This window comes from Meleagris gallopavo, chromosome 4 (assembly GCF_905368555.1).
Source record: "Meleagris gallopavo chromosome 4, MGAL_WU_HG_1.1, whole genome shotgun sequence".
Lineage (NCBI taxonomy): Eukaryota > Metazoa > Chordata > Aves > Galliformes > Phasianidae > Meleagris > Meleagris gallopavo.
Genome location: NC_139407.1, coordinates 46,454,642 through 46,479,906, shown reverse-complemented (window position 1 = coordinate 46,479,906; position 25,265 = coordinate 46,454,642). Strand labels below are relative to the sequence as shown.

Here is a 25,265-nt window from a genome sequence, read left to right as displayed (position 1 = left end):
TCATAAGCCAAAGTTTTAATGATAAATCTACCTATATTCTACATAGAGAGTGATCACATGTAAGAACCTTTTGGATTACACTGCCAGTTAATTTATACTAGAAACTTAATGGTTTCCTTGCTGTGATGTGCCCATACATCCATGGGAAATGCCTGTATTTGTATGAAAAAGAAAGCAGGTGAATGGCCGAAGTTCTGCCTTAGGACTTCGGACACCACAGTTTGTGATCTTTGCCAATTTGAAAGACCAAAACTATTTTTGCTCCAGGGGAAATTCATGTTTTAACATTTTTCATTTTTATTCAGAACAAGATAAATATCTCTAAATATCTACCATGGGTCTATCACTGTTATTACGCTTAATATAATTGGGTCTGCTCCAACTTGAGTAATTAAACATAAATTATGATAATAGAAAACATGGTTTATTAGATCACTGTTTTGGAGACTAGGGATTAGGGAGATGAAAACTATGGTCCAACTTGGAAAGCTGTTACTGAGTACCTTAGTTTGGAATGAGAAACACAAGGCAAGGAGAGAGAAGCAGGGAATTTCTTGGTTCATGCCATCCATGACACATCCCTTCCAGCTATCTCCAAAGTGATTCTCATATTGCTCTTCTCTACCAAACAGAAAGCTGAGCCAGTTTTGTTCTTTATAGCTTATAGTTATAGCAGAATACCAAATGCAAAGAAAGGAGCGCTGGTGAGAGAAAAACGTTTATTTAATGTATGAATTAGACATTGTTATATTACAATAAAAGATGACCTTTGGGCAGAGCAGGGTGTTGCAAATAAATTGCTCCATTTCAGATGTGCATGAAACATGAAAGAGTTTTCTCATTACTATTGCTATTACTCTACATAACAAGCATATCTGTTTCTTTTTAAGAAGGGTAAAAGCTGCAAACAAGCAAAAATAAAATATACGCTTTTTCAACTGAAGTCCATAAACAGTGTTTCACTTTTGCAAAAGCGATTTCTCACTTCACTCCTAAAAGCAACCATTTAGGGCTTGTTTTTGATCATCCTCTTACACGCTTGCTTAAGTGCAGAGGGGAGCTGAATGGAATCTGCGATCACCTGAGACTCAGGCCCTTTCCTAGCACTCTATTCAGAATCTTCAGAAATAGTAAGGGCTGGAAAAATACATCCCTTATTTCCATACAACTCACTCAGGGCTGTGCCAAGGGCAGGCTTGTGTGCTGCTTGCCAGAGCACTGGGTGAGCTGGACGCCAGGCCCCGCAAAGAAAGAGATGGTAGAAGATCAAGCTTAGAACACTTGGTCATGTTACTTTTCCTATTAGTGTTTGAGCATGGTCACAGTTCTCCAGAATGTTGTCTGCAGCAAACCCTCAATTTTTTTATAATTTTTTTTTGAGAGCGCAATATCTCATATATTCATTTTGGACAGGTTACTCAGTACAAATAGAAATGTTGTTACTTGACTATTCACTGCCTTCCTGGATCAATTTTATGGTATGGTCATAGGGTTTCACATGAAACCCTATGAGACTCCATTGGTAAGCTTCACAGTGGAACCTAACCATTCATATACTTCCCTGTCTTTGAATGAGAAATTAGTCTAAGAGACAGTTCTCTTTAAGACTTCTCAGAGAAGTCTCTTGTTAAAGAATACGTATGCTGAATTAACCAGAAATGTCATTTACTCCCTCAAAGAACTTTCAAACAGACAGTAAAGTATTGCTTCCTCTTGTAAAAGGAAAACAAACTTATTTGTCACTTCTTTATTGTACCATTCATTCCCATTTGCCTCTTAATCTATTCTTGACTAGGATTTCTGACAAAGCACTTCCTTATGCTTCAAGGACTTCTATAATAATTGATGTCACATGTGCAAAATTTCATTCCACTCCAGTTAGTAATTCAGAAATGTCATATTAGTGTTATTTTAAAGTCTTGGGTGAATATCATATAATCACAGTGTTTATCATTTCTCTTATTAATGTTCTCCAACATATTTTATTGAAGCTGTGATTCAACATTATAGCAAATGCAGTACTAAAAAAAGACTAAAAAGTCCAAGTCCAAGTCCATGCCCTCCTACTAAATCATCAGTAGTGCACTCAGCTGGCCAAACCTGAACCAGATGAAACCTGTCCTGATGGATGATCTGCTAGTGTTTGTTGATGACAGTGAAATATCAGCTTCGCACTTCATTTGAAGATTAATTTCCTTATGAAATATGCCTGGAAAGCTCAAATATCCATTTTATATTGGCCCAAAAAAGATTACATAAATTACTGGAAGAAAATTCAACAGGACTCACTACAGATCACTGGAATCTGCTACCATGTAATGTTGAGATGTTTCTATACGCTGGTCCTAGTTTATTTGTCTTTCGATGCATGCTAATGGTCACAACTGGATCATGACAATGAAACTATGTTTGATCTACTACCACTGTTCCTACGTAGTCATTAAGTGTTTTGCTTGCCCTAAAAACCCCTTTGTATTCCAAAAGTCTACCCCAGCCTAACTATGCAAAAAATGCATATATCACTGTTTCCTGATTTTCCCCATCTCTCTCAACAAGAGAATACACAAGAATTCTTTTAGACATCAAACCTTGTTGCAGTTCTCTCTGGAAAGCAAAGTTTAGTGGGACAGACCAAAGAAACCAAGAAGTGTAAGGAGATAATTTGCAAAGGCTTGTACAGGGGTGAGATAGTGGGAGAAACCTATGATTTCTAGTCCTCAGTGCCTTGTACAGCTATGGGAACATAAAATTATTCAGAGACTAAACTATCCTGGATCCCCCCAGGCATATATGTAGTATGTAGAATACTACATACTGACTAAGGTAAATAAATGAACCACCAACAGGATACAAGTATGCATTTACATACATTTGTTCTGATTTTTGGATGTGAGAATAAACAAAATATGAATCTGTTAAAGAAAATCTAGCAGATGTAATGTATAGAAAGCCTAGACCATTCCAACAGCCTGTGGAATAACTACAATGCAGAATATGGAGTGTAAATAACAAATTATTGATTTACAATAAAGGAACACCCTCAAAAGGAACGTTTTCCATGTGCTAGGTGAAAATACATATACAAACATGTACATATATATATGCATATAAATTAGAGTTTCCTCTTTTATTTCACTCTGAAAGAACAAGAAAGGACATAAAGAGGTCTTTCACAACTTTTATCTGCTTGTTCGATGATGATGATGGGGGGATGGGTGGGGGGAGAGGGAAGGAAAGGAACAAACTCCTGAAGGCAGAATGTTTCTGAAGAAAACAGCAGGGCAAAAAAATCTGTGATGCAAACAATCTGATCACTCACACCTGAATAACACATTCATTGGGTAGATAGCTAATATCAGATCTTATAACTAAGTATGGAATCCAACAGAGGAATGACACCTCAAAACATCATATAATTCAGTGGCTTTTTGGAAGAGATCCCTACTGACAGATACCCTCTCTTCATTTTCATTTCATAGGAATTTCAAATATACATTTTATACAAAGTACTACTTCTAGGTCACTGGCCATCTCTTTTAATTTATTTCAGACATCTCCGTGACCTGGAATAAGTATTGCTTCATGTTCAGAAGAGATGAACATCTAAGGAATGATAGGCAATGAAAGAAAATCAAATGCTTTTTAATATGACAACCTACATAAAGTTCAGAGTGTTAACAAAAGAATATAAAGAAACTTTTCAATACTGACATGATTAATCAACAAGATTACCAAGGCAGTAATGAAATGCACTTTTTTTTTTTATAATCAAACCAATGAAACCTGCTCACAGTTAACTCTTATTGTTGTTTCTTGACATTCCCGTTACGGTCCTCAGAAATGTCACTAGAAGTTTATTGCAGAACAGAGAAATAACTTCAAATTAGAGAAGAATTTATCCATTAACATAGAAAATGTTGTAACTGTCATTACATTCCCAGTTCAGGAAGGTACTTGCCACATATATAATTTCAACAGAATCTAGAAAATTCAATCTACAAACTAAGTATAGTCTGCAATAATTCATTTTCAGACATGGTAAGCATGCATGATTTTCACCAGTTGAAGAACATACTGTAAATATTCATACCTGAATGAACTTAGTGCATCTTCCACTTCTTATCAAATGTTCTGATAACATACTGATTGCAACATGGAATATACATGACAATATAAATCATCAAAAAGTGGCTAATTCATCAGAACTCATGGGAGTTCACTGAGAAGCAGCCAGCAATGTATTCTATACATTCAAATCAGAATTATGAAGCCAAATAAAACATAAACTTACTTTCTTTCTGCTCCTTTTGCTGTGACACAGATGGATGAGTAGGACTTAATACAGGTAAAGTGATCATCTTCTCTGTGATGTTAGAGAACAAATCTGTGGACCACGATGGCTCTCCCTCTGTAGTGGCAAAAAACTGAGTGCTGTATTTGGAGTCCTCTGATAAAGCATCATCATTTGTAAGATCAGGATCGAGTACTGATACTGGAGATGTAGGTGTAAATGCATTTTCCTGTAAAGTCTCTCTAAACATATTTGAGTTTGTGTCCATTTGGCCAACTTGGGATAAAGACGTGGTGGTCCAGGAGGGAGTCCATGTGCTGATATCCACTGTGGGATGAGTCTTGGAATTGTTTTCAGCCATTTTTGGCAAAAGAATGCTAGACGTTTCAATGTCACCATTAACTGCGAGGACCTCACTCCCGTTTGAATAAAAGCATGTTTTTTCTAATAACCCTGGAAGAAAGGAAACAATACCAATATTACCATCATCCAGAAGGACAAGTGTCACCAATTTGTTTGGGGAGGTTAACAGTACAGTAAATTTAGTGGCACAGAATTAAAAATAATAAAAAAAAAAAAAAGTTGTAAGTTAAAATTAAAGAGAACTAAATTTAAGAATTAAATGTAGCAACAAAATATGAGTAGTACATCCAAAATAAAAAGTTATGATTACAGTAGGATAAAATAGAGAAACATACTAATAAGTCATTGACCAACACCAACAATGAACTAAAATGTTTTAATCCTACTTATATATGGGTGACTGAACTCTTACATACCTATAACTGTAGAACGTGAATTGGAGGAGCTCTAACAAGTTCTATCATCATGGAAATACCTCAGGGAATACTTATTTTTATATTGCATCGTCTCTTGTTTTCATACTGTCCGTGTATCAAAAAACTATTACATTCATTTTATTTTTTTATTTTATATTCCATTAACATGGAAAGAGATGTTCTTTTTCTCAATACAAAATTATGTAATTTAACTATTACCACTAAATATAATCCGTGAGTTCTTTCTCACTCTTCTCTGATACTGGATTTTGAATACACAGTTGTGTACAGAATTTTAGTCAAGTGCTGTATGTTTTTGTTCTTCATTTGTTATTTTATATACAAACACAGAATTTTTTTAGTTGTATGTGTTGAATGGTTGCAACTAACTTTGCAAATCAAAACAAATGCATGACTTTAAGGATATGCATTCCATGTGAAACAAAGAATCCAGAAGAAATAGCAAGAAAATCTAATCCACACATTTTTCAGTCACGTTTGTAACTATTACTGAAATATGTAGTTAATAGAGTATTAATAAATAATTAAGGAGGAATCTCAAATATATACATTTTAGTTATATCTAATAGAAACTACAAGTATTAATAAAAGCTACAAATACTAACTCATTTTTTTAACAAAGCATATTAGAGTCATATTTAACTCTAAAAGTGAAACACCACTCCATTGTAAATAGCAAAAGCAATTTCTGGTTAGTCACATAAAACAACTTAATAGTAATAAAGATTACATTCCATCTTTGAAACGTATATCTTTCTTATAAGAGCTTTCATGTTGATTTTTCCTTCATTAACTCATTGGTGAAACTGACTCCTGATTCCAAAAAACACTCACTGCCACCTCCTCTGAAGTTCATTTTCAGTTTGGTTATTGTGTTTACGAAATGCCCAGTATCATGACCACATTTAGCCACATCTTCTGCTCTGCCAATTCCAGTCACTGCTTGCAGCCTGCTACCACTCGGGTATTCTGAGTCCCTTCTTCCTGCTGTTATAAATCCCTTTCCTTGCTGTTTTTTTTCTGCCACTTTGCAGTTAGATTAAATCAGTTTTCATTATGGAAATTCAAAGACTGGACAGGAAGAAATCTTTATTAATCGCAGCTACAAGTAACTGTGTCAGAAAACCCAAATTTCAGTTACAGTCTGAATTCACTTTGGGTTGGGAAGTTTAATATGTAAGAAGAATATGAAACCAAAAGAGTTGAAAGAAATGATTTCAGCATTTCCCTTTTCACTGAGTAATATTCAACTGCAGCAACTGGAACTAGGAAGAAAGACTTGTAAGGTGCTTGAAATGTAATGGGATTCAATGAAACAGCTATCCTTTGAGATTTACCAAATACTTGTTTATCCATACTGGGTTGTTTTGGTTCAGTTGTCACTGACTGTGAATAAAACTTTGTGTGTATCTTTCACTAGCAGAACCCAAGGGACCTTTCCTATATACATGTGAAAGTTTCTGTTTTTCTACCTGTAAATGCCCATAATTCATTGTGATTTGGAGGAATTTACCGTGTTCTACAGAAGCAACAAAAAATCTCCCACCCACAAATTATTTCAGCAGCAATTTGTCTTTCCTTTAGTACTATGGTCAGGTCAAATGGGAAGAATGATTGTGCTTTGATTTCACCATTAAGACCAGTAGTAACATTATTTTTCTAAAATCTTAGGAATTGTGACTGAGCTTATACAGAGATTATGCTCACTCATATGTAGTTCTGTGTGGATGCTGTATTTCAAAATAAAGCTTTGAATCCCCATGAGTGGGAAGCCTACTTCAAGTTTCAAATTTCAGCCATGTTTTTTTTGCCATAGCTTTCAAAAGTTAAAATGAGAAAGTCAGCTTTCCTTCCTACTTCGAAACAATGCATTTTCTTCCATGACTTGTGAATAGCTGAGGGGATTTTTTTCACATTCTCAGTCCTCCTCCCTAGGCTCTTTTCTTCTCCTCCACTCAACACAAAAATAGAAAAATTCTGGAAAACATCAGTCCCAAAGAGCTATGAATAATGATTTAAAATTAAATAAAAAGATTAGCTATTGATATATCACTCAGCAGAATAGTAGGAAACACGTTACAAGACAAGTGTAAGCTTGAAAGAAGTTTAAAAAATATTTTGGCTTAATATGATGGACCAGTAAACAATGTTGAGAAAATTATTGCATTTCATCCACTGGATTCTATCCTCTCCCTATTCATCCTACTTAATTCTCTTTCTAGAACTATAATAGCTATTGTTACCCATAAAGTCATTTTCTTCTTCTGAGATCCTTAGGTACTTGTTTGCTTCTTCAGCCCATCTTTTCAGCAATAAGGTTCTTGTTCTCTTTTCAGTTACTTAGAGATAACAACTCCTTTTCTTGACAGTTGGACAGCATGATGAACTGTCTTCCAGGCAACAGATCTTCCCAATTGTATCTCAGCTGACAATAAATATTATTGAATGTCTTTTAAGATTTTTTTCACCCACCAAATAGCAACCCTTACAGAGAGCAAGTGAAGGTTTGGAAGAATAGGAAATTGATATTACTAGAGAGTTATGGCCTCTGGGTATATACAAGTTTCATACTTCCATATTTTCATATATTTGAGTTTAAATTTTAAGTTTGAAATCTTCCACACAGCAATCTTAGGACTCAAAAAGTCTAAAGAATCCAGCTTTTCCTTCTTCTAGATGAGTGCTGTAGCAATTGTTTTGTTATATGCTGGCAGGCACCATCAGCATTAGGAGGTTTTAAAAGACTGAGTCTAGACATGCTCTTTTAATTTATGCCTTTAGATAATATTAGGAAACGTCTTTAGACTCTGTCTCAATCAGTTAGCTGTACTTGCCTGGGTTCTGGTGCATATGTTCTTGGGAGAAGTAGGCTAACCTTCTGCTTGGCACTCACCGCTGGCCAACTCTGATCCCTGTTAGTACATAAAAGTTTTGGGTCACCTTCCTGAAGCACCTTGTTCTCCTTCAACACATTCTTCCTGTCGTCTCATCCTCCCACATACAGAGTAGGAAATTTAAACACTTAATTGCAGTCTACAGATTCCACTGTCTCTCTGAATTAGGCTCATATTTTCTTTGATTATAGTCCTTTTCTCCCCTAAATACCACTGTATGTTTTCAATCTTAAATTTTACATACTGGAGATTTTTTACAACATTAAAAGTTCTGTAGAAACTACTTAAATTTCAAGATTCCTAAGAAAACATTAGATGCTTTAAAATAATCAGGTTTTTTTTAAATCTCTTCAGTAATGAGAAATCATTTATTTCCTATCAATGTCTGCTAAGAACTATACAAAACATATAATATAAAGTGCAGAATATTAATTTTATTCGTGTATGCACACGCATTATATCCAACTATTCTTCAAATGTCAGTTTACAAAGAGCTTTGGACAGTAAATCACATAGCTGCCAACAGTAAATCACATCCAGATAGCTAATTAGTTGTCAAATAGCTGTAACCAGTTTGGGTTTGTGTCTCCAGCTACAACTACAGCTGGACAGAAACATAAAGCATGATGATTTTCATTGTGTTTGGTACAAAACCAAGGAACTGGCATTAGGCTCATTCAGTTCAAAGCAGTGCTTTGCCAACAATCTTACTGATCATTTCCCAGTGCTTTTCACTCTTGAGGAATTAATGTTTTATTTAAAGATCTGAAATGGACTGTTACAAGATCTAAAGAATAGTTGCACTATTCAAGCCATTACATTGAGATTTTGGCAGTATATTCTGTGCATGATTTCTAACAGTTCACAGCAGGAAATCTCAAAAAGACCAAGTCTGCTTAAAAAGCTAACCAAAAAGGGCAAAAGAACCTAACAAAACATGTAATGGATGAGGCAGTTACACAGAGAATAAAATGATAGTTCACTGCTATAACTAGCCAGCACATACCCAGTGAGATTTCTTCTGCAGTGGTTTGTCCCTATGAATCTGCACATTCTAAAGGCAAGGGCACATCACTTATAATCACAGAATCATACAGTCCTAGAAAGGCTTGGATTGGAAGGGACATTAGAGATCACCTAGTTCCAATTATCCTGCTGTGTGCACACATACTTTCCACTAGATCACATTGACCAAAGCCCCATCCAACCTGACTTTGAACATCTCCAGGGATGAGGCATCCATAGCTACTCCGGACAGCTTGATCCAGCACCTCACTACCTTCATAGTGAAGAATTTCTTCCTTATATCTAATTTAAATCTATCCTGTTTAAATTCAAAACCATTACCCCTTATATGCCCTTGTGAAAAGTCTCTCTCCATCTTTCTAAGACTTTTTTAAGTATTGAAAGGCTGCAATAAGTTCTCCCTGATGCCTTCTCTTCTGTAAATTCTCTATTTATGTTTTAGACTAGAAGTCTCTATGTTTCAATCACCAGTGAAACATACAAGAATGACAACCACAGAACTAAACTCTTCCATGTGGTGGAAAGATAGGAACAGAATATCCAATATAGAGAATATCTCGTCTGAACCAGTCAGGACCATCAACTTGTTTCTTACATTGTAAATCATCATACCAATATCAGAAGTAACAGCATTCATTTATTACTAATCTGAGTTGAATATGAACTATTATTCTGGATATAGTGTATTCTCAATAAACAGAACATAATACATTATTTTAGACACATTTTAAAGTTGCCCATAGAATTTCTTCACTTAACTCTAGACATCAGACATGATTTGTTTCTAGTGCACACAAAACAGAAGCTGCTAGCTGAAAGAGAATAGTAAATTATAATCATGAAAATTCAAGAGATGCTTAAAGGAACTGCCAGTTTGAGATATGGGTAATAAAATCAAGCCTTATTCTATACCCCACAGTAATTGCACTGACCTAAGAAGATATAGCCCTGATTTTTTTTTTTATGTAAGTAGAATCAGAACAAATCCCATTTCCTCTTTACCTAGAGGATTTAATACATTTTAATGTGTTACGTCAATACTTGCCTCAGAAGAGGAGCATGGGAAGATCTAACAAATATACCTGCTTTTTTATTCGCTTTCTCACCAAAGAATGAAAATCTAGGGCAGAGGATATGCAGGACATAAATGGAATCCTAAACATAAGGAAAGTAAATTGAATGGCATCATATTTCTTAACTGCCAGATTTACTTAATCTTACTCCACTTCAATATGTTCTCAGTTTAAAGATACATCCCAAGACTCAATTGTCAATCACAGCATTCATTAGCTTTGTTTTCTTGACTTGCCTAATCCAAGCTAAATGAAAAGAACAGGTCTACAATGTCTTGCTGTAAATCCTTTACAGACTGAATTGAAAAAACAGATTTACATTGTCATTGTTTTGACAGCGGTGAAAGTGCTATTGAAACAAGTGTTCTGTTTCTTCCTGCGCTTCTACATACATGTATTTATGTACTTGTATATATTTATAAGGGCTGCTCAGTAGAGGTTGGACCTTCCTACCACTATTTAATAACATTCTGTTGCTGTGTGACAGAGGCGCAAAGGGGCAATCTGAGAAAATGGTGTCTGACATGAAAGTGTGTATGAAGCTGATCCTTCCACACGGAAAAAAAAGGTAACCATTGGCATTCACTGACGCTTGCTGGACATTTATGGAGACCAAACAGTGAGCATCAGCACAGTGAGGCAGTACGTGGTGTGTTTCAGCAGTGGCAACGGCAGATCACCTCCACTGGTATGGATTTTTACAAGTGTGGCACACAGGCTTATCGTCACTGCTGGTGAAAATGCATAGCTAACGGTGGTGACTATGTAAAAATATGTAACTATGTAAAATAGTATTTTGTAGTTGAGAATTTGCTCTAAAAAACATTGTTGCTATGCTTTTTGTATCTGTTGCAGTTTGCATGGAAATCAATAGGAGACATTACTTCCGGAGTAACCTATGTTACACATGTATACATACATGCACACTCTCGCACATCAGCACATTTGTTAAAGATGTGCTTCTGAAGTACTTAACTAAGCTGAACAAGAAAATATTTTCATTTAAAAAAATTGAGAAATCTCACAGATTCTCAGCAGTGAAAAAACAGATTATTTTTAACCCAGCATTACTGTCTTTCTCATGCTGTAGTTGAAGTAATTTAATTAAAAGATATGTCAACTTCTCTGTAGTGGTAACAAAGGGAAGGCTTCTTAAAATTCTGCTGGTTATAAACTATTAGCTTGTTAATTCTGTAATCTATGCAGAGTTAGTTATCAGACTAAGTCAATACGAAATCTAATATTTCTGGAACAAGTTTCCACAAAACACACTTGAGGTTTTGCATTGATATATATTTCATATATAGAACAAACAAACATATTTTGCTTAAATACATAAACGTCCAGCATAAACATCATCTTGTACCTGTGAAATGACTGCTGAAAACCACCTACATACTACCTCTTCAAGTAGCGTGCTCATAAGAAATGAAAAGATTTTTTTGTTACTTTAAATAAATTTCAAGTATATAAATCTAAGCAGCATATTTATCTCATTGTAACAAGCATTATTCTTTCACTAGGCAATTAGTTTGTTAGGTAGATGTACACCTTGAACATCCACAATTATATTAGTGCTTGAGAATGCTGTTATACCTCAGTTTTCATTTCCTTCACTGAAAATGAGTTGATTTACTCCATTAGCACTCACCTAAAAAGGTAAGCAGAATAACCAGCGAAAGGATAAGGGCACAGATGCATGGAATCAGAATTAGAAGCAAAAGTCGCAGGAACTTGGCAGAAGCCAGTTTTTGAGAGCAGCCATCCCCCATATTATCCTCATCTGTTCCTAGAACCTGAAAAACAAAAGAGCATAATTTTATCATTTTGGTGTCACTTGATAACTCCTACGTTTTCAAGAGCAGGCCTACGCATTTCACAAAGCAGATGGATTATTTAAATATATGCTATAGATGGTTTTTAGATTCTTATTAAAAAATTGCATACAATCTTCCTTCTTGGTGCACAGCCTAATGTAATCCATGCAATTAATTTTAGTTTGCCCAGTATCCATGAATTTACATTTTCACTGAAATTTCTAAGCCTTTTTCATGATCTAGAATTTGGATAGACATTTCATTTGGGAAAAAAAAAAAAATCAAAATACATAATAAATCAGTAATAAGACTAAATACAGCTTATTTCCGAACTAAAAATTAGCAGTTACCAACTACTGAAGACCTTCATGTTCTTAAGGATTTTTTAATAAAGAACCAAGAAATTATGATAGTCTTCGTTTTAAGTGACAATAAAAGTGATAAAGATCATTGCACTTATTATCTACAATAATACTATCTCACTTTCAAAGTACTTTATCATGCTATAATTTATCACAGAATTCTATGGAGTTTGTAAGCAATATTTTGTGTTCTGTAAACGAAATACAGAAAAGCCTCGGTTGAGGTGCACAAAGTTTTCCAAAAGCCTAAACAGTTATTCAAAATATATAGTGTAGCCAGGGGTGAGGAAGGGGGGAGGGCATTCAAAAACATAAAGGCTATGATCTTGTATATTAGAGGCATGTACTCTTTAAATAGAAACAGAACTGAAATACAAAATGTACTTTTAATAGCAAGATTGAAACTGCTATTACTAAGTCAATGCATCTTTACTCAAACTTAACTAAAAATAATTCCATTTTTCCCTGTAATAACACGAAATAGGATGATAGAACAATTAACTCCAGACAGTCTCCCAAAAAGATGAGCCATTAGTTAAAACCTACAAATAATATTTTAACCTGTCAGAAAAATCAATCATATTGAAGATGTGACAGGATACAAGAATGTAAATGCATCCATTACACTGACAAAATCTTTCCAGAGAACTTAACACATGCATTATTAGCCTTTTAAATGACAGTCTCTGCATGAGACAATCCCTTTGACTGCTTTTGCTCTAAGTGCTTTTCTCTGAGAAACAGTTTACCAGTGTGAGAATGAAAAGGCTGGTAATACTTCATACATCCAGGCATAACAAAAGGGGTTTTCATGTTCTGGAGAAAAAGGTGATTTACAGGAACCTAAATCCAAGCAAGAGTTAGACAGTCCCTGCTTGACTATGTGACATCTTTAAGTCCATATTTGCCTACGTATTCAGATTAAAGTCTTCAAAGTTTGCCCCAAGTTCTCCTTCAGATCATGTTGGAGTTTGGCAGCTTGGCAGTTACACACAGCTAGCTTCACTGGATTTGATAACCTTGGCTTGCTCAGTCTGTACCTTGCCTCACTGGGAGATCTGAGTGCAGGTAGCACAGGAATAACACAGCTCTGCTTTGAATACAACTGTTCCAAAACACAACTGCCCTAATTTCAACTTTCAACTGCTTTTGAAAGCACAGCCAAAACAAAGAAAATGGCATTAAATTGCCTTTTCTAACAGTACAGTGGCTACAGCATTCCCTAAAGAAATGGTGCTGTTGAGTTCAATTCCCTGTTCAGCCTGAAAATTAGATCTACAGATCGGTAGAGTATCACAAGCATCACTCCTCGTGAATCACACTGTCCCTTGATACTCTGTGAAAAAGAACATAGTCCTGCTGCATCAATAATGCAGGGAGCAGGACCATCACTACACAGACTACTGAGCTTCTGAAATCTCTTGCTTGCATGTTCCTGTTTCTTTGAGAATTTTTTTCTTTTTAAGTTTATTGGCACTGTGGATACTATGTACCTTTGTCTATGCTAAAGGAGAACTTTAAATATTTTTTTCTTCTTATCAATTCCTAAAAGGAATTTAAAAAATCCTAGTCTTTGCATTGGCAACTTATTGCCAAAGACTTAAACAGTCTGTTGGATGCAAAATTTATTGATGGTGACTGCTCAAGAAAAGAACGTTAGACTGGTAAAGATTTTTCTCTAAGCCCTATCAATTGCTTTGTTTGTATAACAGTTAAATATAGGCAAATAAGCAGCATGTTGTATTTTTCCCTTCTACAGGAAATGACCTCATGAAAAACACTAAACCTATTTGAAATCATCATTGGTGACTCAGCAAGCATAACCTTAATTATCCATCATTTGTATATCTATTCAAAGTTTTTTTCCCATTAATTTCTGTGGTAAATATAAAATAAAACTAGAGGCAATGCTAATGGTTCCAATGTCATCAATGAGAATTTAATGAAGAGTCCTAGAGATAAATAGAAACGCATTTTACCTGCTCTTTACATATTCCCTGATCCTGTTTCTTTTCCTCTTGCCATCAAATATTGCAATACACAAAGAATACAAGTACCAGTTTTAAGTGCTTTAAGTAGTTAATGGTATCTTCATCAATTTCAGTCCTGCTCTGTCCTCCTAGTTCTTCTTGACCACCACTACCCATAAGGATTAGCAAAGGTACCACTGCAATTTTGTGCCTTCCTAGTAGCCTAATTTTAGACCAGTAAGTGACAAGAAAAGAAGGGTGAACTTCAGTCTCATTAAAAACTTGATACTTTTCAGCCCCAGCAGGGAAAGACAAAGAGTAATATTCCTAAGGGGCTATGAATCCAAACCCAGTCATAAATACGGAATTGATTAAAAAAAAATAGGAATATAAGTGGGAACACACTTATTCATTGGGTACTATTTGGCCTACTTTAGCCCTCCATGTTAATGGCTGAAATAAAAACTTGTCTCTCACAACTCTGAGGTCAATAATTTCTGCGAACCATTCTCTAAGTTTGTAAGATTTAGGTATCTTCTAGATACGCTCTTATCCCTCTTTCCAAGGGAAGAGCAAGAAGACTTAGAAGCAGAATCCTTGAGGGCAGACTGAAAGAGATCAAACCTAAATGCTAGCAGTTTTGACATAGAATATATTTAGCACAGTACTGGACCAAAACATATTCTCAGTTCTTGAAGAACAGTGGTTCAAGTTCCCTTCCTACAACTGACGTTACAAAGCTTGACTCAAGAAAGACTTTTTTCAGCTAAATGTTGTGTACAATATAGGTAGGAAATTTCAGTGTTTGGGTTTTGAGGCAACAAGTCACTTCCTTTAAAACAGTTGTGTTAAACAAGAAATTAGTCTGAATACAAGATGATTTTAAAAAATCAGATAATTTCTTCTGACAACTAAAACACTCTGTCCTTAGTGAAATGCTATTGACTGCTACTTAATATCCAAACATTGTTCTGTAAATGTTGGTTGCAATTGAGAAAATACAACATGAACTCTGGCTAATTTCAATTCAGAATTTTAAAAAAATCCTAGTCTTACTTAGTATGGCTGGATCAGACTTCTCACACTGATTTTCTGAACCCACAGAGGCGAAGAAAAGATAGGGAGAAAAATAGTGTCATCTAACTACAGAAAGATTAAAATTGGTTGGACCAAAATTCACAGCTTGTCTTCTGCAAGATATGGGGACAAATTGATCTCAAAGATGTCAGTATAATAACTTCCTGTGATATTAAGGCCCAGAAATGACAAATTACATTAAAGTTTATGGATGAAAAACCATAAACATACACTAGCATGCAATTTTCTTTTTAGACACAAAAATTATCTAAGATACTAATCTGTAAAACAACCTGAATCACAGGTTGTTTTCACAGCATATCACAGCACTTGGCAAAAATACATCCTGTTGTTTGCATCACAAAGCTAATGAATGGTGTTCCAACAAGGAAACATCATTAGAGCCCACGGTCTAAACTCAGTGCCTTCTGCACATGCTGGATCTCTATGTCAACTTCTGGGTCACAAACATCAAAATATCTTGGGCAAGACATACACTGAAGCACTGTGCAGTGTTTATATTGGAAAAGAGTGGAAAAAATAGACAAATACTACTGTGAAATGCAGAAAGAATGTCACTCGAGGACAGTAAATATGTGGCCTCGTAGAAGTCATTGTGTTATGGGGGAAGCTGCCATCCAGCTAAACAATAGTTTATGCATGGACAATGTTAGATTATGAAAACTATTCACTGTTCTTTACATGTCCTTGATATTGTTCCCATCCCAAAGTTGAAACAGTGCTCTGGTGTCAGCTTTTGTTATATTATCAACTCTCATGATGATAGTCTCAAAGCTCTAGAGACTTTCGCATGACTGTCTCATCCCTTTACAGTTTTCCTTTCCGTGTGAGGGAAGAGAGTTCCCAGTTCTCATTGTTACAGAGCAAAAATGAACATATGAAGTGTCGATGTTAAAAATGTCAGCATGTAAAAATAAATTTAAACATTCTTAGATCCTCTTTTGACCAACACTATACTTCAAATGCCTGTGAGTGAGTAACAGAAACTGCAAGTGTTCTACGTTTCTTATCAGATCTGTCTACATGTGAAAGTATGGGAGTCAGCAATGCACTTTTTCATCCACAAAAAAAAAAAAAAAAAATGTAATAACATCCTTAATAGTCACTATAACAAGCAGAAAGTCTAAAATAAATCATCCAAATGAACAAGCAAAGTCATGTGCTAAAAATGGAAACAGACAAAAAGTCACTGGAAGTAAGGCTTTGCACAATTTTTCATTTCAAATGCTAGAGGAATCAGAGAGCCAATCTGAAATGGATCATCTTAAGAATGGATATTAAGGAAGCAACAGAAATTGTCTATTGAGCAGCTTTTGTCTGCAAACGCAATACTCAGATTTGAGTATGTACAGCTAATTTAAAAGTGTCATAGTTATTCTAAAAGGAAATAGTGCAGCTTAGGGGGAGAAAATAACTTCTTCATACAGCAAGGCAGTAAATATTAGCAGCGTGCTACTGTCACGTGAATTATTATTTGCAAAATGAAATATATCAGGTTTTTTTAGTAGCTCAAGCTCACTGTAATCCTGTAACTTCCCCCAGCAAACTCCACATTGTCAGAAAAATCACAAATTACCGACATAATACATTCCAAGTTCACTGAGATGACAGGGCCTCCTTTCCCATCTATGTAATAAAATATTCTGGCTTACCCTTACTTTAACCACTGGCGTATAAACATGTTGAGTCATTCCCCTAGTCTGAAATACAAAGTATTCAAGTAAGGGAGATGTCACATAAAGCTGGGACTTCTTTATTTCATAGAATCATAGAGTAAATCATGGAATGGTTTGGGTTGGAAGGGACCTTTACGATCATCTAATTTCAAGTCCTCTGCTATAGGCTCCCACTAGACCAGGTTGCTCAAAGCCCCACCCAGCCTGGCCTTGACATTTCTACTGTATTCATGACTAGGACTGTTCAGCATCATTATCATCCCTAAAACAGATGCCAGTTTTCCTCCCATTCACATCTTCACTGGAAATCTACAATAAATTACACAATAATCCTATAATAATCCTATTTGTAATGAGGAAAAAGCAAATGAAAACCATCTGGGTTCTTAGCCCTTTCAGGTCACTAGCAACACTATTACATACACTCTGACTTTGCAAGAGAGAGGAAGAATTGTTAATAACTTTTAAACACATTCCACTACCATCTCAGATTCTTTTCCAGCTTTGTCTGCATGCATTACATATTACTTCAACTTGTATCTTTAAAACAGATGAGCAAGAACAAAGCTACGTTTTAAAAAGGCATTTTCTGCGGAATTATTTTGTGACATGCTTACCATAAATCATTTAGCAACAAGTCAATAAATAAAAATCGGTACTTTGCAATTTCCAGTATTGTTTCAGATGCATTATCCATTCTATTTTCATACCCGCATAGAACAGACATCTTCCAAACAGCAACCCAGCTCCCAGCAATGTCTATCTCTAAGCACTGTGTTCAAGAATGAGTAGGCTATTAAAGCAAGGCGGGCTCAGCTCTCTGCAAATGGGAAAATACAGAAGATGGGGGAAAGCCTGGCAACTGCTAGTATGTTCTACATCTACAATCTCCAGGTTCCACTGGTTCTGTGACTACTTTAACACAGGCAAAATAATCCACGTAGCAAAAGACATGACTCTGGAAGAATGAGCAATGGAAAATAGAGCACATCAGTATTCCAGGGAATTCCAGAGCAGATACTACACATATACTCCATCTATTACATGAATACAGAGCTGCAGATCCAAGAGACCTGGGATGCAAAGCTTTTCAGTGCTACTAGTGGCATTATTTCTAAAAGACTGCCCTGACTGATTTCTGAAGCCTAATGAGGAGCTAGTAAGTGATTTTTTCACTGCTTCACCCATAGGCAGGAAGGGAAGAAGTTTCACTTTCTAGGAAATGCTCCCAAGTAACTTGCAGCTCTATTGGAGTGACAGCATAGGCTATTTTGAAACTAGGAATAATGTGAGGTGAAAGGCAATGACAATCTGGGCAATTACTATTGCTATTAAATCACTGCTAAATTAAATCTATTTGGTATCAAAAAGATCAGACGTGGAAGACTTTAGCACATTCATTTTTTAAGCACTAGGTTCAGCGTATGCCAAAACTGAGCGTTACAGGTTTGGGGAAGAGAGGAAGACATGCTGGCAGCCACTGATCACCCAGTCTCAAAGCAAGAGAATCATCCACTGAGAATTAAGCTTGCAGTATCTCTCAACTACAAAACATAAATTAGAATAGATGCAGTCCCAAAAAAGGAAATTCATATTTACCTTCAATTCCTTTCTGCTAAAGCTTGGATAAAGATGATTTAAATGATCAAAATAAAAATACTTATTTTTTGAGAAAAAGTGAACCTTGGAATTTAGGAAGAGCAGTAGCTTGCAGGAGCACCTGCAGTAACACAGCTTGCAGTCCACTTGACAGGTTTATAGGACCTATCCACTAGAGATTACTCTACGAGGAAGAAATTAGAAATTTCATCAATTTGTACTTACTTTTTTTTTTTTTTTAAGGCAATAGGTTATATATAGCACATGGGCAAAAGATGGCGCCCCACAGTGCATATTGTTGTGGGAAGTAAATTCTTGTGAAGAGGGGCAGGGCTAGACTCAACAAAGCACAAAGTTTATCACTGCAAAGCATCTCTGGCAATATCTGTTTTTTCAGCCTCTTTTCATTACAGGACAACAAGCTGAAAACTACCTTAAGTGGGTAACAACACTAACACGAACAAAGAGAGAGTTATAAGCTGTGTAATACTCAGAGAAGCAACAGTTCCACTCTAATGGCACAATGAAAAGGATCTGATGGACAAATTGATTCATTCAATTCCTTAGTTTAAGGATCGGAGAAGACAAAGAAGACAACCACAGAGGTAACGCTACCTTTGATCGTTTCTGAGTGAATGTACTTTCCCAAACTGCCTTTACTGATGAGCTGGCCACCAGGTCTCCGAGATAACTGAGTGGTTGTGTGGATGCACGGCTGCAGGGCTGTGAGCTGAGGCTGCTCCAGCACAGCACGCAGGGCAGGCTGGGCCCCAGTGGACACGCAAGACAGGAGATCACAGTGCAGATGCACCAAAACTGAAAGCACATCAACAGCTAAATACCACATTCTGATATTTATTGCTGCTTTTAAAACCCAAATATTCAAACTGTGCAGGTAAAACAACCAGAAATAGCAGCACGTTAATTATATGCTTAAATAAACAACGACAAGCATCTCTTTAAATTAGAACAGCTTCAAAGCACAGCTGAGGAAAATCTCTCCCCTCAGGGATCGATTCTGCACACAAGGGAGGCACGAGCTGAAATCTCGTGTGTTACCTCAGAGGCTTCTCGCTTCTTTTTAAAGCAGCAAGTCCTTGCTCAACTATTGTCTCGTTGCTGTTTGTGCATTTAGGACATTAAATCATTACTTCTTTCTCGTTGGACAATTACAAAGCATTGACCAGAAGGGAACTGATGAAATCTGCTTCCTCCAGTTAAAAGGAGAGAGAAGGAGGGGGGGGAATTCACCACCAGGGCACTACAGCAGGCAGGGAAGGCTCTCCGGGCAGCCAAACGCCTCAGGGCCGCCGGCGCGAGCGGAGCCGTTATCCCGGGATGAGCCGTGAGCGCGAGGGTCGGAGCGGCACCGCCAGGACGTGCAGAGGGGGCTCCCCAGCTGCTCTATTTTTATGACGGTATGTTTTGCATTCAGACTTTCCATTGCAGGCGCCCCGGGTCAAGGGGATCCGCTCTGTTGGGGAAATCTGACAGGTCAGCCCGGAAAGAGTTATTTATAGAGGGGCGGGGGACAGAGCGAAGGGATGCGATCGGCGTCGTGTTCGTCTGTCGCGGGGCTTCGAGCTGGGGACCTTGGGCACGGCAGCTTCTTCGCCGCCCCGACAGACCGATGGGGAAACCCCAACGGCCCGACCCGGGCTGAGCACCCCGGGGAGAGAGCAGCTTTTAGAGGTTGTTCTGCACGAGAAGACCTTCACAGGGGGAGTTTAAGCTTGTGGTCCATTTCTTTTTTGATAGGAAAAGAAGCTAGAACAGAGCGGGAACATCATCACTATTTCAAGCTGCAATTACATTGCCCCTCTAAAGCCCTGCTGCTCGGCTGCAGGCATTTAAAAATCAGGAGGTGCCCAGCAGCCACGTTTGGAAGGATGTATGTTGCATGTGCATGCCTACGACTGCCCTATTGCAAGTGACCTGACACTCAGCCCTGCCAAACCACGGCTGGCCATCAGAAACGAAGCCTTTCTCTGGCCTCATAAGCATCTGTGTTAGGATATAAGCATAGTGATAGCACAAGGCGGAATGAAGTTAAACTGAGACAGGGGAGGTTTAGATTAGATATTAGGAGGAAGCTTTTCACACAGAGGGTGGTGACACAGTGGAACAGGTTGCCCAAGGAGGTTGTGGATGCCCCAACCCTGGAGGCATTCAAGGCCAGGCTGGACGTGGCTCTGGGCAGCCTGGTCTGGTGGTTGGTGACCCTGCAGACAACAGGGGGGTTGAAACTAGATGATCATTGTTGTCCTTTTCAACCCAGGCCATTCTATGATTTTATGCTCTGCCAGCAACACCTGACACGCTGATGGATTCAGCTCTTCCTACTCAATGTAGTAGCGTCTGCCATCTTTAAAAGCTGACCAACCACAACAGGTGATAGCACCACTGTGTGCAATTGTCTCACAGCACATGACATTCAGCTTGAAAGCAGGAGGCCTGGTATCTGTAGTTCCCAATCCAGGTCAAAACCACAGCTCCCATCTCCTTAGGAAGTGCCTCAGTGCCTACATTGTGCCTACATATTGGGATGGCCTCACCCTCCTGAAGCTGGGCTTCCATCCGAGCCAGTAGGCCACATCCATGGAAGCACTGGCTTCCTTCTTGTGCACAAAAGGCTTATGTAGAATTCAGCATTGATGGCTAGACCATTTGAGTCATGGTGAGCACAGGAGTTGCTGGGATTTTTCACTAGGTCTAAGCATCCCAACACTGCCTTGCCTACCTATCTTCTCTGCTGGCTCTGTCAGAGGCTTTATCCACCTCAGCCTCTGAGAGCACTCCTTTGGCCACACAAATGAGAAGAAATGCTACAACTACACAAGGGTTTGCTATAACAGCAGGACATAAATGTTCCTCAAGGGAGCAGAGTGCTAAGACCTAAACATATACACCAGATTAGCCAATTTAAAAAAAAGGGGGGGGGGGGGGAGGGATGGGGAGGAAAAGGAGGTATAAAAAGAAAGAATGAAAGAGTAAATATTCCTACATGCAAGTAAGCATGCATTTTAAAATAATTACTGGCACTGCTTACAGTCCTGGCTTTCCTCTATATCTGCAAACATCATCTAATACATAAGAAATGAATAAACAAAAATTCAAAAATTCAGATACATTAAACTGCCCAGGGTGTACTGCCCATTTTATATAACACTTTCAGTTGTGACGTATTTGAAGTTACCTTACACTCTTGATTCACTACATGCTCAAGTTATCTGCCACAGGCACACAGCTGAGTGCCAGACTTTTGGAGAGGAAGTAAATGCTTTCTTTGTTGCCTTATAGTTCTGGGCTCTAAAAGACTGGGGGGCAACACACAAGGTTTTGCCCTGATGGTCCTATCAGATACTAATAGATCACAAGCAGATTCCTCCAATGTGGGAAAGTGAGCTGTGCAACCTGGCTCGCTGTCCCAAGAACAAGTGCTACTGGCTGCACTAATGGTGCATGAGGAGCGAGGATGGTGCTCCAGGCTGAAGGGCTTCAGCATTGCTGGGGACGTCATAAGTATTGCCTTTCTGAACAAGTTTTGGACAGTGCCTGGGACTCCCCTGTCGCCTAGAGAAGCTTTATACAGAATGTAGATGGCCAGGACATTCAGGCAATGCTACCAGCTTTTAGAGAAGCACAGTGGTTGCTGACTCATTGCAGTAAATGTTTAGGGGATACATAAATATCCCCTGATACTGTCATTCAACCGTACCTGTACCCCAACAGTTCCAGCACCTGAGAGGCTGGTAACAGCCCAGACTAAGGCATACATGACAAGAACAAAACTAAGAACTGTAGTTTAGTATTGCTGACAGGACCATCTTTGAGAACATGAAAAGGACGTAAGAGTCCATATGGAAAAATCCATTCCCATGTTTTTACTGCTGAAAGCTAAGCCCTCCCAAGAGACCCCACGAATGCACTAAAAGCTCTAGGTATTTCATTTCACTTGGAGTTTCACCATCTCAGCCAGACTGCTAATAACTTTTTATGTAAAGTTAATTAATTAACTGTCTGCCATGAAATGCATCCAAGGACTCTGCGTTTTAAATCAGGCAGAGAAACGATACAATTAAAGTACTCTTGCCATATTTAGGAACTTCTAAAAACGCGGCTGTGCAATTTCGGTCGCACACGGAACGATTTCACAGCGCAGGAAGCTCCGCCATCGTCTTTTCGAGTGCAAAAGCGCAAAGTTTGCAGATCGCGCGCGTTATGTCGCTGGGGCACGCAGTGTGCGGTGCTGGCCCGAGCGCGCTGACACGGAGAGCACCCGCAGCCTCCCGCTGCTCTCACCCGCCCTGCGGCGTGACCCGCACCGGGGCTCGGGCAGACACCTGTTCGCTCACCCCGCGGCCGCCTAGCCTCCCTTTCACCTCGGTCTTCCCGCTGGGGAGCTTGTGGGGAGCTGGGAAAGCCGTCGCCCAGGTACCCTGCCTCTCCCAGCGAGGACTAACAGCTCGTTTTCGCTTCAAGTTTCCCGGCTCCTCTTGACGCTCCGAGGGATGACCTTCCGCGGGGGGCGGCGACCGGCGGGGTCGCACAGCCGCGGCAGGGGTGTCCGGCGGAGGGGCTCCGCGCCGAGGAGCGGAGGGCGGGGCGGGCGGGGTCCCGTCGGAGACTAAGCTCCAATCTCGCTCTCGCAAAGCCCGACCGGACCTGTTGCTGCCGGGCTCGGCGCACCTCCGGCTGAACTGATAGGAAAAGAGGAACAAAGGAGCGCGCCAGCCCTCTTCGTTTTCCCCACCGACTCTGCGGGAGCTGGGTCTCGGCAAGAGGCTGGCACCGATCCGTGGGCGACACGACCCACCTGCTCTGTAAGCCCCCGAGCTCGGCCGTCTCGCGTTCCCCTCGCGCAGCTGTGCGCACAGGAGAGCTCGGGCAGCGGAGCGCCCGCAGAGACAGGTGGGGCGGACGGCCACCTCTCCCCGGCCGCCCCGGAACGCGTTCCCTCGGGCGGCACGGTCCCGACCTTCACTCTTTATCTCCAGCCACGGGGCCGGGAGCGGGACTCTCCACTCCGCGCTGACCCGTGCGCCCTGCCGTCCGCCCGAGCCCCGGGGAATGAGCGCAGGGCGGCGAGGCACTGGCACCGCACCCTTGCTCGTAGCCTGCCGGTGCTTTCAGGCTTGCCTTACCCTTCTGGCAGAGAGGACCTGCCGGTAGCGCTCCTCCTCTGTGGGCAGGGTAGGGAACTGTTGCATGGAGAGCATACTCGCGCTGTCGCCGGCTCCTCTCCGCTCTCTCCTGTTCCCCCGCTCTTCTCTGCCCCCGCCGCTGCCGAGCCGCCCGCCTCCCGAACGCGCACGCACGCTTGCCGGGAGCGGAGCGAGGGGCTCCGCATTTTGTCTGCTCGGAGCGCTCCCCCCCCCCCCCCACATCCCCACCCCTTTCCCACACAAAGGTTCTACCCTCAGGGACAGGCTGAGAGACAGCCTACTTGCTCGCTTCGCCCTCAGCGCCATCCCCTGGGGAGGGCGGTGGAGGTGGGCGCCGCGCAGCCTTCCAGCTGGCAGCGAGGGGCTCACCCGGCGGCTGGGGCTGGTGCCGCTGTACCCAATCTCCACCACACCGAGCTCCGCGTCCCCGGGCCGGAGCTGCCGTGTGTGGCAGAGAACGCGCCCGGCTCCCTACTGCTCCTCGTGTGGGTCAGGAGCCGGCAGCAGCTCTCGCTTCTCCCCGAGATAGGAAGTTTCGTGGCGGGTCCAGCTCTTCCTTCCCGAAACGCGGCGGAGTGCCTTTCCCTGACGCATCCTCCTCGGCTCCGAAGAGAGGGCTCCGACTGAAGTCAGTGGCGAGGGTTTGTGCATCTCTGCGCTCTCAAGCCCGGTGCTCAACTCAGCAACAAACACCACTGGAGCAGTCTGGGACCCTTCCGGCAACCACAAAATAGCATTGCCAGGGCCGGGTTCTGGAATTACACGTGCAAGCAGAAAGGCTCCCCAGTTCTTAGTGTGCGTGTTCCAGTGCTTCTGAAGTAGTCCTTCAAAATGCAGGTCAGAAAGCACCCAAGAAATGTGTTAAAACAGTTCGATATGAGTTTGGCTTCTATTCCTCATCACGGCTATGGCTGTCAGTCAGGGTGACATCATTCAGATGCAGACATATCCATAAGCAAACCTTAAGTCAAAAACTTCTGTTCCAGGTATCTGTTACTTTATATTCGGCTGTAGGGTGTGTCACTTTTCATTCGTGTGTAAAATTGGGCCATTTTGTGCTTCTGCAGTGCTCCTGACCACAGTATTTCAGTCCTGCACTCTTTCACCCAACCTAAGTCTACTCTGGAGGGAAAACAGTGTTGTGGTTTTTTTTTGCTTTTCTCCTTTCTTTTCAAATACTTGCACAAAGAGTAGGAAAAGGAGGGCAGAAGACAGGAGCAGAGGCATTTATGCATTAGACAATTGTGTAAAATAAAATAAATAATACAGGCTATATTGGGGGGAAAAAAAAAAAAAGGGAATCAAGCCAAAAGTTACTGTTATAGCATTCTACAGAGATTCATTAGCCCTGTGGAGGAAAAAAAAAAAGAAAAAAAAAAAAAAAAAGAAAAAACCAACACAGTGAGAGCAAACGAAAACCGAAAATGAAAAAGTAAGGTCCATGGCCAGCGTGGTCTTGGTGGGAGGCTGCATTCTCTCAGCAGAAATAATGAA

At 39.8% G+C, this 25,265-nt stretch overlaps 1 protein-coding gene and 1 long non-coding RNA gene across 3 annotated transcripts in view; one reads left to right on the top strand and one right to left on the bottom strand.

Annotated features, from left to right (window-relative positions):
• CORIN (corin, serine peptidase) overlaps positions 1-24,303 on the bottom strand; it is a 121,961-nt gene extending 97,658 nt beyond the window's left edge. Inside the window, exons 1-3 of one of the 2 annotated variants that reach the window (XM_085223215.1) lie at positions 24,141-24,303; positions 11,736-11,880; positions 4,292-4,744 (exon numbers count right to left, since the gene is read on the bottom strand). In XM_085223215.1, coding sequence (XP_085079341.1) covers positions 4,292-4,744; positions 11,736-11,856 — 574 coding nt within the window. In that variant the 5' untranslated portion in view covers positions 11,857-11,880; positions 24,141-24,303. Of the gene's footprint in view, positions 1-4,291; positions 4,745-11,735; positions 11,881-23,750; positions 23,957-24,140 lie in introns of those variants that run through there. The other variant, XM_085223214.1, reaches the window with a different exon arrangement.
• On the top strand, positions 22,913-25,170 carry LOC146544493 (uncharacterized). Its single transcript, XR_014883158.1, has 2 exons — positions 22,913-23,429; positions 24,301-25,170. It is a non-coding gene; the product is annotated as an uncharacterized LOC146544493 (long non-coding RNA).
• The last annotated feature ends 95 nt before the right edge of the window (positions 25,171-25,265 follow it).